This window comes from Taurulus bubalis, assembly GCF_910589615.1.
Source record: "Taurulus bubalis genome assembly, chromosome: 5".
Taxonomy (NCBI): domain Eukaryota; kingdom Metazoa; phylum Chordata; class Actinopteri; order Perciformes; family Cottidae; genus Taurulus; species Taurulus bubalis.
In genome coordinates, this window is record NC_136593.1 from 11,488,717 (window position 1) to 11,502,592 (window position 13,876).

At 40.6% G+C, this 13,876-nt stretch overlaps 1 protein-coding gene across 1 annotated transcript in view; it reads left to right on the top strand.

Moving 5' to 3' along the window:
- The window catches only part of syn2b (synapsin IIb), a gene marked incomplete at both ends in the record, with an annotated part of 68,689 nt that extends 59,739 nt beyond the window's left edge, over positions 1–8,950 (top strand). Inside the window, 6 exons of the mRNA XM_079218920.1 lie at positions 649–723; positions 1,878–1,980; positions 3,779–3,955; positions 4,248–4,314; positions 7,392–8,184; positions 8,797–8,950. Coding sequence (XP_079075046.1) covers positions 649–723; positions 1,878–1,980; positions 3,779–3,955; positions 4,248–4,314; positions 7,392–8,184; positions 8,797–8,950 — 1,369 coding nt within the window. The remainder of the gene's footprint in view (positions 1–648; positions 724–1,877; positions 1,981–3,778; positions 3,956–4,247; positions 4,315–7,391; positions 8,185–8,796) is intronic.
- Between the last annotated feature and the right edge of the window lie 4,926 nt (positions 8,951–13,876).

The window sequence follows — 13,876 nt, forward strand, 5'->3', positions numbered from 1 at the left end:
CACAAAAACAAATTCCTCATCATCAGTAAGCTTCTTCATTTCCAGTCACCAAAATCAAAAAATGTCAAAGAAAATGCTGCCCAGCACTATACCTGACCTCTGGGTGCTGCGCCATAATGTTACTGTGAGTGCACTCCCCCGTTGGAAAATTGGCCATTTTGTGTGTCGTGTGTCACTATAACTTAAAGAAAAGAAACATAAAGAAACATGCATCCAGAAACAGAAAATGTAACACTCTTACACACCTTATGTATCTCACAATCTTTTAGGTTTCAGAGAAAAATAATGTTTTTTTATTATTGAAGACATTTCAACCCTAGAACATTGTTGTAACAAATAGTTTGAGGAATACCAGGGAGTTGAGTTCTTCGCTGAATTAATTAGACAGGGTGTATTAGAGTCCTGGATCTACTGTAAAATAAAGCAACGCCTCTGGTAACTAGTCAATTTATCTGGATGCTAATCAGCCTGATAACCTGCAGCTGTGCATGTTGCCTGCATCCTGGCTTTTTACATGATAGCTTGTGCTCTAGCCACACTCCTCCTGCTACAAGGTTGTCTAAGTCTCTCTTCTCTCTATTTGCAATTTCTGAAAGTGAAAGTTAGTGTCTGTAATGATTTAACACCCAATTTCCTCTTGTTTTCCAGGCGAACATCAATCTCTGGTAATTGGAAGAGCAACACCGGATCAGCCATGTTGGAACAAGTAGCCATGACTGACAAGTGAGCACCGCATTAACATTAGTGACGCTCAGGCTGTCCTTGTGTCGCACATGCCACAGTTAGTCACAATGCACTCTCACAGCAGATTCATTGAGCTGAAACCAGTTCACATGGGTAAACACACTGATCAGTTTTAGTTTGTAGTGCATTTATTATTCCTTTGGCTCAAGAAATGTTCTGGTTTTCCATTTGAGCTACTCTGCTCATGCCTGAATTCTGGATTATAGTCCTTTTGCAAAGCATGTATTTTGACCTTTGACAGCAGGTTTAAATGAATACATTAATATTGCATGCTGACTCACTCATGCTGACTCACTCACTATACAAATACTAACCTGAATGATATAAAACAGTACTGTTATTTTTATTTTGCATACAGTGTCTGATTCATCAAACAATTTTGAGCTCAATTTGCTCATATTTGAACTCTCCAAACCTTGCACTGCCACTAACACAAGCCCCAACAAAATGAGGACTCAATGCTTTTCCTCAGCAATGTGAATCTTGTCAATCATTAAATGACTTCCATAATGCAAAACTGAAGAAAAAAAAAATTAAAATCAGCAAAGTCTTTGTTAATCTGCGACAGCTAACAGATTACATAATGGCTCTAAACATTACAAATGTGACTTTTAAATTATTTGGTGTATGAAGCTCAAGAAAAAGTACCTGCTGTAGTACAGTCCCATTGTCCATATGTTAGTACTGATGTGTCTGTATCTGCCGCTGTTTGATTGCGTTCAGTTTTCCAGACAGCAAGTCAATGGAGCCCTTTACTCACAGGCCAGCAACAGCACCTTTTATGGCTTCAGCCGGCCAGCCTCGAGCTAGAGAGGTTCTGTAACAGGTTTACTGTCGGCATAAGTGCCCTGAAGAGCAACATTTGCTCTGATGTATAGTGCCAAAGTGACATATAAGTCAATATTATTGAAAAAGTAGTGTGCTGTGTGCAAGAACACATCTTAATTTTGTTTTACTAAGATAATCAAGATGGTGTAAAGCAGGATAAACACCTCCAGCTGTTCTTAGTAGAAACTCAACAAAACAGTTACTGTACATATAGCAGTGGTACTCTATATGTGTTTTTTTTTGGTTGTTTTTGTCCTGTAAACTGATTATGCTTGTCAACCTAATCCAACTTCTCTATGTGACAGATATAAACTTTGGGTTGATACCTGCTCCGAAATCTTCGGAGGGCTGGATATCTGTGCTGTCAAAGCCATCTGTGGCAAGGATGGTAATGACTACATCACTGAGGTGAGGAAAACACACAAATGGGGATGCAGTGAGAGGGATGATGGAAGCAACACAAATATATATATTCTATTGATCAAACAGTTGACAACGCACTAAATAAAATAAATCACATAATCAAATCTTATTTTGCATCTGACATATTATCACTGCATCACTTTATGTGCTGACTCCAGCCTTTAATTGAAAACGTCCACCATGTTCAGCCTGAGGGAGTTTTATTAGAATACTAATAAGGTCTTTGAGTCTTAAATTTAGCACGTCTGGCCTCATTTCCACTGCTAGGGCCTGAGATTATCTAGCTGGGAATAATCTGATAAAATCTAATCTGAATATACATAATGAGTTTGATAACCAACATCTGGTGATATTTCCCGGGTAAGTATGGTTATCCTATATGGTCCATCTAGCTCAGTATTTATTATATTCAGCTACAATTTACCCCCACTTGTCTTTCACTTTCCAGTAAATATTCAACATCTTGGTGTTTTGTAGTGTTTAGTCTTGAAGTCATGACAACAAAGGTTGTGAATAACACATTATTGTTGGAGTGTGCTTTGCTGTAATGATACCTTTGCTAAAAGTCAAGTGGTTATGTCTCGGGTATGGAAAATTGCTAAATACTCTGTGGAAGATTACACAAAACATATGGTGTTATTAAGATTGGCAATATGTCACTGCACAGTGGGGAAGCATCGACTCGGCTATTAGAGGCAAAAAAAAAAAGCAAGACCCAAATGCACTGTGAAACAGCTGGTCATGACAACTAGCTTATTGCCCAAAGTTGTAGCATGGAGCTGGTGGGCTGTGATTTGACATGTTTACGGGTCACATACACAGACTATTCAGTGTCAGGATCAGACAGAGGGTGTGACTCTGGAAGTAAGAGCAGGAACATTATTCATTTGGCCACAGGATTGAGCTGTTGAGTGACCAAGATTTCTGCCAGCTCGGGGAGCGACTTGACAAGCCAGGGTTTGTAGGACACAAGATGGAGTGCTATAGAGAGAGCTGCTTATTTGTGGCTGGCAGTAAGTACAGAGCCACTGAGTCGTGTGGGTCAACTCAGCCCCCCCATCCATGGAAAAAGCTGGGTCAGCCAGGTCAATGTTTGTCAAAATTCTGGATTTAAAATGCAGACAGTGATACTGCACATATGGATAAAGACAGTCAATAAACACGCTCACAGTTGGTCATGGGCTGGCATTCAACACTTTGAAGTAGGCTGACTATCTGAATGAAATATTGAGTAGTTGGGTTGGAAGTCGATTAGATACTAAAGTGGGAAAGATGTGAGAAACATGTCTCCCGATGAGTCATCGCCTCTGGAAAAGTGTTTTGTTTTTTATAGTAATGCGGTAAAATTGTGGAGTGGATATCCATTTACTGGGATGTTGACATAATATCACCGTCTGTCTAATATAGCCTAAAACATTTGGGTTACTGAAAATAAAGATGATGACAAAAATTTGTATTACTGTAATTACCATTTACATATTAACATATATTTTAAAACATAACCTTTCTGACAGTTTTCGTAAAACCTACAAAACCATTCTGGCCATAAAACATCAAATCAAAACTAATTCTTCATACATTTTCTGTCCGGGTGTTGAAGTTACACCAGTTGTAACCAGAGAGCTATTACCACACATGAAGTCTGGACCACTGTGCTCTTTATACTCCTTTGTTTGTCAGTCTTAACTTTGTTCTCCAGTCTGGGTCAACAACATGTCAGTCATGTAACCTTCTTTTTTTTTAAAGGTACACAATTTCTGATGTCCGTGCCCTTTTTCTCCAGGTTGTGGGTTCATCTATGCAGCTGATTGGTGATCACCAGGCAGAGGACCGCCAGCTCATCTCAGAGGTGGTGATGGCTAAGATGAGCCAAGCTCTGGCTACCAGGTCATCTAGTGCTTCCCGCTCACCCGCCCGCTCCCCTCAAGGCCAGAAGCCAACCACTGTGCAGCCCCAACAGGTAGAGAATGATGAATGAAACCTGTGTATTTATACAAATGAATAGCTACAATAGCTCATGCAAATACAACATTTGCTTCAATTCTCCTTGTGAATATAAATAGGCAGGTTCAGAAACAAAAGGGGTCAATGTTTTCAGGATAATCCCTTTTAAATTTACGGCTGATTCTTTACCAGAACCCGCTTATCCTTTTTTCTCTCTCTCTCTCTCTCTCTCTCTCTCTCTCTCTCTCTCTCTCTCTCTCTCTCTCTGTGTTTTACTTTCTTTCTTTCATTCTCTCCCTGTCCCGCAGGGTGCTGCCCTCAAGGAGGGACTGTCAGATCCAAACAGGACCTCCGGCCAGCGCCCTCAACCTCAAGGTTGTCTGAACACTGTTCTCCATTGTAATACAAGTGCTGCCAGTGTAGGCCCAAAGCAAGTCTAGGGGACAGTCTCTGAATCAGTCATGATTCAGTTCACGCTCTTAAGAGGGCTTCAGAGATCTTTCTGAAATGAAGTATGCAGTATTTGAAGAATTTCTCGGTCAAAATAAGCACTGCCAAGACGGGAAAAGTCTTCTTAATAGAATTTGTTTCAAATGGAAATGAAACTAAGATACAATCTGTTAATCAGAGATGCTGGAGGTGGATTTGATTGCCTGTGACAGAGCCAGGCTAGCTGTTTCCACTTGTTCCCAGTCATTGTGCTAAGATAACTAGATGATGTGCTGTACGAGCAGTTTATATTTTTCTCTGTTCCTTGAAGGTAACATTGACTAAGAAAAGAGAACGACCTTTGCGGTCTCTCTGAGCTACCGCCTTGTCCCTGTTTAAGTTGAGTTGAAGTAACAAGCAAATGTACAGTACAGTGTCTTTAGCCAACCTGTTGCCTTTAATTGCAGCCATAGCGTCTGTGTTAGTGCGGTGTGCTCAGGGCAGATGTGTTGAGACTAACTGTGGTAACTAAAAGCAGTGTTAACAGCATGTAAAACGGTAAATTAACAAAGCCATTATTATTATACTGTCAATGTGTGAATGTTTGCATGTTTGTTCATTATCTTGAATTCCTCTTTTTCCTCATGTTGCATGAATGTGGAAAAAGTTGGTGTTCCATATGTGTGTGCTGATTGTTTTAGGAATGCCAGTTTTTTATATTTTACAGGAATTGTTAGTCAAGTGCAGTGCCCATTCAAAACATGCCTGTTCAGAACGGGCCACATTCTTGGCCTGTGGTTTTGCTTCCAGCTTTCTCGAGATCCAGTCACGTGAAGAACTTCACTCTCGACAATACGGTTCCTTGGGACCTCGGCAACACAAGACCTAGTTGCGTCACACACTCAAGTTGCAGCTGCTAACGGTCTGAAACACCAGTGAAATGCACTCTAGTTCATGGGGAAAACACCAGGGGCTGACTTTACCGCACTTTACCCAACTAAAAGGGACCCTAACAGCTACACATTCATTATGATGTTTAAATATGAGAAATGTTGAATTATCACTATTCTAACTCATTGTCATCCAACCCCTTACATACTTAGCATACATACACTTAGCAAGTTAATTTACAAATAAGCATATCAGTTGCTTGCTTTGACATTACCACTGCAGATATAAAATAGAGCATGTAATTACTTAGTAAAATTGTTTGGGGTGGTAATGTTAGTGTTTTAAGTTAGTATCAAGTCTTACTTAGGGGGGGAAAACACACCCAGGTAGCAGCTTACTCACGGTCACACCGATGAAAACGCTGCAGTTCAATTCTGCTTCCAGTTTCCTATCCGCGAGTGTCCTGCGGTCAATGAGCTGCGGTCTGCCCGGACGACATGCTAAACTCTGAAGCCCCGCCCCTGCTGCTGAACACAGTGCTTTTCACTTCTTTATTAGAAGTTTATTAAATTGATCATAATGCGTATCTCAACAGCAACAAATTTGACAAAAGCACTCCCTTGGTACCCAAGCAGTACCCGTCAAGTGGGAAGTAGGTCAGATGAGTGGTTCTTGAGTTTCAGAGAACAGACAGACAGACAGACAAACATGTTTTTACATTTTAGCTGCATTTCCATCTCAGTGATTAACACGTTTGAATCCTTTTTAATCTTTATATTGTGTACATCGTTCTGGTGTGCGAATCAGTTAATGTTACAAACATAGATATTTCCTTCTGTGAAGCTACAAAGCCCTCAATGCAGTAAAATGAATGTAATGTGAATAACTTGCGGGTGTTGTCTTTTTATATAAATAAACTTTCATAACGCTTTGTTATAAGCGGCTTTATACTCTATGATACCAAATACATATTTTTCTGAAACCTGATGAAGAGTTTCAAAGAAAATAAGCATCTTTTCATTCTTTGCATGTTCATTTTCTAATTAACTTGGATCCAAATAACTGAATTAGTGATATTTGATCTTCATACATGTGGCTACCAATATTAGTCAGTTCTCCTCTGTCTCAATCTTTCATGAGTGATAAACAAACAAACACGCGTTAAAGAATTTACCAGCTTGTGGACTAGTAGTGTGTGATTTAGTAATTCAAGGTTTGTATCCAAGCAAATTGTTGTCCTTGTGTTGTCCTTTACAAATTAAATATGTTTCTACAGATTATATTTTCTTTGGTTTTTATGTGTTGTGAGTCCCAACTATTGGGATGCTTTATGACAAACACTTAATTTTCATGAAGGTTTTGTAGTGATCATAATTTATATATAAATTCAAAATCTAAATATATGTTGTAATTAACAACTCATAACACTACTTAATCCAAACTGTCTTTAAATAACCCTTTTATTTTATATAGGTTGTAATTTACACACCCAGCTATTACCCTGCTGCATATTTAAAATGAATTATCAACCATTGGAAACTCATCCCGGCACCGTCACTTCCTATTCAGCTTGTGTAATCATTTGTTTCTTTTGTGCTGCATGATAGGTCACTTTTGCTGACTGTGTCCCTGAGTTGTGTGATCATTTTGTGGTTGTGTCATATCTCCTTTTGTTGTTTCTTTTCCTTCATTCTCAGGTTTTCCCCTTAGTTTTTTTGCAAAATGCAAGAAACACTTGGCATGACATCATAGCTCGTCACCACACCTTCTCTTAACCGTAGATCTGCCGCCCCCTGCTGGCCATTGCAGTCCAAACATTCAGGGCCTGCTTTGCCCTGCTCTGTTCTTGACAGATGAGTTGGTCAGGGATTCTATGAATGCAAGAGGTTGTTATGTGAATGGGCATGTCTCGAACTCAAGCACATTATCGGGATCATGTTCTGCTTTGGTCTTGAGTGGTCTTGAGTGTTGCAGGTGCCTGGTTTTCTAACTGCTGCACTAAAACAGGAGCTAGATCTAATAAATAATGATGCTCATTCATGTATTTCCTTTACTTCTCCTTTTGCTTGTCTTGCCATGTGTCATAAAGCCATGAAACTATAATCTAATGTCAATATATTTTAATCTTTTAGGTGCACCAGTGAAATCACAGAGTGTGGAGTCGTCATCAGAGTCCGCTAAGAGAGCTTCTGAACCGGTGCCAAAGCCCAGCCAGGTCCAGAAACCTGTTCCAGGTCCAGCTCAAACTCAGAAGGGCCCCGTCCAGAGGGCTGCCTCAGTCACAAGGCCTCCAGTGCCGAGGCCTCCCCCCCCAATGATAAGAGCCCCATCCGTCGCAAAGTCAGCCCCAGATTCTGCTTCCACCCCAGCCAAAGCTTCACCATCATCCCCAGCAAAAGCAGCAGCAGCAGCAGCAGCAGCAGCAGCCGCAGCTCCAGGCTCTCCCCCAACCAAAGCAGCAGCAGCAGCTCCAGTCCCAGTTACTCCCTCAGCTCCGACCACAGAGCAGCCCAAGCCCCAGCCTCAGGGCTCCCCAACCCCAGCTCCTGGCAAACCAAAAGAGCTGCCCCCCAAACCCACACCACCTGCAAAGCCCATCCCTCCGCTACGCAGGAATTCAAAGCCACAGCTCCAGCCAAAGCCGCAAACCCCTCCTCCTATCAAAGCTTTACCTAAACCCCAGGCTGTGGATCTTGCCCCAGCACCCACTCAGGCCTCAGATACCGCCTCGGCCCCCGTCCCAGCACAGGTTGAGTCCCCAGCCAAAGCCAGCCAGTCCTCACCTAATGTCCAGTCTCCAGCTAAAGCTCAGCCCCAGGCCGAGCCAGCCTCTCCTTCCCAAAACCCTGAGCCTTTAGCAGCTGAGGATGCTGAGGCAGAGGCCCCTGAGGAAGGATCCCAGCAAAAGGCCCATCCTCTGCTGAAGTAAGAGCCGCACTATCGACACACTGTTGATAATGCAAAGACGTGCATTTCAATGAGCCATTCTTTGTGTTTAGGATACAGGAGTAAAATGTCTGAATTCATTCTTCTGTAGAAAGATAATATATGGAATTCCAATCGTCTGTAACATTAATTATCAATAGAATTTTTGTTATAATGGTGTATTTTAGTGTGTTGGTCAAAGTGGTAGTTGCTGAAATGATTAAATTAACACTTGATTTTAATCCTCCCTATTTAGCATTTATAAGCAGTATATGCAAAATGTCATAAGGAGGTATTTGTTGTGTTTATTGATGTAGTTGTCAAAACTTTAACTATTGCATGTTCATATACTGCATATGTTTGATATATAGGAGGGTTAAAATACAATGTTAACATTTTGGAATGTTTTCAAAGATCATTGTACAAATATTGTGTTTGTGACTTTTTGGCCCTCATATTTCCCTGTTTGTCTTCATCCTTACTCTTCCCTCCAACTCTTCCAACTCTTCCTCCTTCCTTCCTTCCTTCCTCCCTGCACCCTATCCTTCCTTGCCTCCCTACTCGCCCACTTGTTCTCCCCCTCTCTCTTTTTCCTTCCCCCTCCCCTCCCAGTAAGTCCCAGTCCCTGACCAATGCCTTCAACGCCTTCAGCGACTCCTCTTTCTTCCGCGGGGTGTCGAGCACCGGAGGTGACGGCCAAGACGAGGCGAAGGCCGAGACCATTCGCAACCTCCGAAAGTCCTTCGCCAGCATTTTCTCTGACTAGGCACAGCCCAACCGTAGTCAGCCCCTTACTGAGTCTGGACCCCCCCCCCTCCCCTCCCCTCCTCCATTTTACCGTTGGCCAGTGATGACTTGATTGACATTACGTGTGAACCAGTCTGAGATTAAACTTTGTGTGTTAACTGTACTGTATTCCCTCCGTCCCCGTCCATCCTCTCCTATACAGCGTCTCTGTGTGAGTAACAGTGAGGCCTCCTGGGTAGGATGTTCAGCGAATGAAGCTGTGCCAGAATAATTGGACTGAAGGAGTTACGTCATTGATATAGACTATAGTAGATTAGAGTAGAATACAATAGAATAGAATAACAAGATATTTATTTTTCCCAGAGCACACTTTAGGAACTCTTTCTGGAGTATATCAAAGTAAAATATTCAAGACTTTAGATGGAATGTACATACAGTATATATATTTATATATACAGTATATGAATACAAACATATATCACTATAAAGGGAGATAAGCCAATGATAAAACAAAGTCCAGTAGCACTTTTCAATCCATCATTGTCAGTGACATAACTCTTTCATTCAGTGACTGGATTTATACATATTTTAAAAAGTTGTTGGATATTTGACATTCGATGGTTTTCCCCCACAGTAAATACATTTTTGGTCAGTAAGTGAAACTATGTGAGTAAAGAAAACTACTTCTTTAAGGATTTGTTCCTGTGTAAATCCAGCTGTTGTGTCTCTGGTCCTTGGCTACGGATTACTGGGCTCATCATTGCTGCCCTTTTTTGTTTCCAAGCCGTTCATTGTCATGTGACGGAGTCGGAAATATGTGTATGTTCATATCTGTGTTCAATTGTTATGCATGGCTCTTCCAAGTGGTTCAGTGTGACTTTTGGAGAAGAAGGGAGCTCTATCAGTGTTGAGTTTTGCACTCCGTTGCCTCTCTCTCTCTCTCTCTAGATGTTGTAGCCTTATTGTGAACATGTTTTCTATTCAGCTATGTGTTAGCTGAGCAGACCCGATTCGATTACGTCTTGAAATTCATTCGTTTACACTAAGTGTTTGATTAAGTCGGGCAAGGATTGCAACTGTTGTAATTTTAGGAGCGTCGGGATCAGGCCGATAGTGCCCCACACTGAATAAATCAATCCTAAATAGTAACTGAATGCATCTCAAAGAGTAAAAAGATTCATGTCTGCAGCTGTGACTGGTGATTTCTTGTTTCACTCCTGTGTAGATCTATCAACAGTATTGTAATTTGTTGATTATTCTCATGAAAAGACATTGAGACAGTAGTGCAATAACACCTCAACATCACTGTTGAGCGCTGTCACCTTATTATAGATATAAATATGACCATACATACAGGACCTGTGTATCTGTTGAATACCTAACTCTTACATTCCCTTTAAGATTTCTTTCAGTCTCAACTTTCCAGGTTGCTTTTTAGTGCAGTCAGATGCTGGGCTCCAGATAAATATGCCATATTAAACTGTCCTGTTTCTGTGATTGATCATGTTTGTGTTGTGAGACTGATTTTAAGGCAGCCTGGAATGAACTCAGTACCTTGACTGGTCATTTTCAGTTGAGCTGCTGCACTTCAAGTTCCTATGTGTCAGTTAAATAAATAGAAATCTCAACACCGCATCAACCTGTCTGCTTATACATTCCCATTACTATGTTGCAAGTAAACTATAACATATTGTATTTTGTATGTACGTAAGTGTCATCTCAGGAGTTTATTTTTTGTAATATATATTGATTGATTGATTTATTTTTTTGATGCTCCATATTTATGGTACAGTATATATTGTTTGTTTAGCATTGTGTTTTTATTTGTGACGCAATACTGCTTTGCATGATCTGGTGACTGATGTTTTTTTCTGTACAGATAAAAAATAATAAAGATGTGGGTCCATCATTCCACTTATTCACCAAGTAAAATGAATGCTGATGTCTGTGCCTTTTGTTTCAGGGACAACGTTTTCACAAGAGTCACATAGATTTCACACATCGAGATCAGTTTATCCGTCACAAGGGGAAAGCCTGTTACAAACTGGGGGCATGGAAAGATATGAGTACTTACAACCAAGGAGGGTATAAGGAAAACAACCTATTGCGTTGCATTGTAGGAAACGTAAGATTCACTGTTTTTGGAGCTTGACCCATTCTAGAAACAAAAAGTCGGCCTCTACTGCTTCAGTTTTGATGATTTTTTTCTGAATCTTTCTTTCACAAGTCCCCCAACTTAATGGACTAAGTCACTTGAGTACCCAATTAATTTATATAGCAAATACATGTAGTGGCTACTAATGGTAAAAACTATATGTTGAGACTGTAATTAGACATTTAGCGATAAGAGACCTCTTACGGGTCGAAAAGAATATCAGTGTGTCGAAAGAATAAAAATAAACTTGCCATTATTGACCCAAATGCAGTATGGGTTTTAAAGTACATACAGTATAAGATATAAGGTACCTGATTTACTTCACTTGTACTGACACCAGGTAAGTGTATACCCTTGCAATGTCTGTGGAAACGTGTGTGTCTTGTTGCTTGTGTGAGGCTGTTTCTGCTTGTTGTAGCTGATGTAAAGCTCTCTGAGACAAACTCGTGATTTTGGGACATACAAAATTGATTTCCTCCCAATGAACTCATCAGATCTTTTATTTGACAACAACGCTGGTATATTGTATTTCTACACTGTAACAAGATTACTGTAGAATTTACAGTAACTTGTTGGCAGCAATTAGCAAGTAAGTAGCTGTAGTATATTCTATAGTATGCTTACTGTAAAATTAATCACAGTACTAAACTACTGTAGTCATTTTTACAGTAATAATCCCAGTACCGTCATTGTTATTACAGTAGTTATGAAAATACTGTACTTGTCATCACAGTAACTGTGTACAGTGTATCAACGTTTTACCAGCTGTTGCAGTCTGCCCTGCCAGGTAGCTTTAGCTCAGAAAACACACGCCATGTTGTGTAAAAGTCTTACCTGTTGTGGCGTTCTGGTTCACTCACAACGTTCTGGTTCACCTTTAGTGGTGCTCGGTAACGTTACTCGTGCCACGTTGTGCCGCACTGTAGCTAGCAAGAGAGAAAAGAGTCAAAACTTCTCTAAACGGAGCGAGCCTTAGCTAACGAGCAGCAACACACACACACACACACACACACACACACACACACACACACACACACACACACACACACACACACACACACACACACACACACATGATTACAATTAATTTACAAGTTACACTAAACTTCTGCCATGTATCAACAATATGAAGCCAAATGATTTATATCACAACTTAAAGTGCAAATACTACATCAAGGCTCTCAAGTTTTTAAGACAGGTAAGAGTGACATATCCTCCTCCTCCTCCTCCTCCATATTATTAACACTAACGTTAGCTTACTAGTGCAGGAAAGTGTCCCTACTTCCCTCTTAAAGTCACGTAGCGTTACACGGTAACTTCACTTGAGAAGACTGTGCTGTCTGTAATTAATGTACAGTTGCAAAATGCCTGGCAAAAAGGAAATATGAAAGAATAATAATGAGCTTTGTTACCTTGCTGTTGCTGAAGTTGAAGTGGACCTTGGTCAGATATGTTGTAGCTCATGCTCCACAATTGTGTCGAGAGAAGCAAGTGTCCATCGGCATACGACATTATAGTTACTGTCATCTTTTGTGTAACACAACGGAGGAACAACAGGGGAAAAGGGGAGATCGAACTTAAGTCTCACAAAGTCGAACACAACCATCAAATCGTGCAACGATAACCATTTATATTGATATATGTTGCTGTTGTGGCAATTCACCATGGAGCTGACTTCATATATTTAATTTAAATGTTGGGATAGTGGAGCATCATAGTCTCAGTGTCATGCTCCTTAATGAAGCGATAGGTTGAACTACCTGTGCTTAGTCAGCAGATGGCGATATGTACATGTGTAACTGTTCTATAGAGTGGTTCAGCCATGTAATTGGGGCCCTCTGCTTGGGCTGACTGGGAGCACCTAGGCCCAGTGCTCCCAGTCACTATACAAGCTGCCATCTTAGATCTCTCAGAGGAACTGCCATCCACATCTAATTAGCTCTTTTTGCAACTGAAGTTATATATTATTTGTGAATAAATCAGTTATTTGAAGTGCATTATTGTTGTCTCTCCCTTTAAATGCCATGGCCCTTTGAGTCGATCATGTCAATAAAGCAGATCTATTAAACTCTGTAAATTACCTTGTAGTATGTGTCGAAAACCATCACCTATGTCACTATGGGCCCTGTTATATATCAGTGGTGTTGTTTTTTCTTTATTTACATCAAACTGCTCAACGCTAAAATGTTCATTCTCATACAAGCCTTGACTGAAAACGTCACACAAATCAACACACTTAGCATAGCAATTAACTTCCCCTTCATGAGGAGGACAAATACAATGTGATATTCAATCAATAACGCAGATGTTTACCCAGCAGTTTACTATACACATTATATCAGTTTTTTCCGGACGCCGATGTGTTTTTTCTTTTCTTACATTTTATTTCCAACCTTAGATGTCACACTTTTGTCAGTCCAATGAAGATAAAGGAACGGGGCACTTTCAATATGAGAAACATATTCACTAATCATATCACACAAATTCTTTATAGGAATCGATGTTGAACAATGACAGAGGAAACACGCTCTGCTCTCAGTTCTTGGTCCATGGGACGACCAGAGATCTGTGGGAACATCTCCATCGCACTGCTCATAGGGATAGACGTGGGCGGCTAACGCACTAAAGCAAGCCTATACAAGCCAAACCCTGTTTGTCTTGGTGCTCATCCCAACCAACTGGGGCCACTGAGAATAAGAGTGAACGTTGGGAGGAAATATCAATCAGTGCACTAAATTCAACCATTATGACATCCAGATTCAGTTCTTATATTATCCAATAAATATGCAG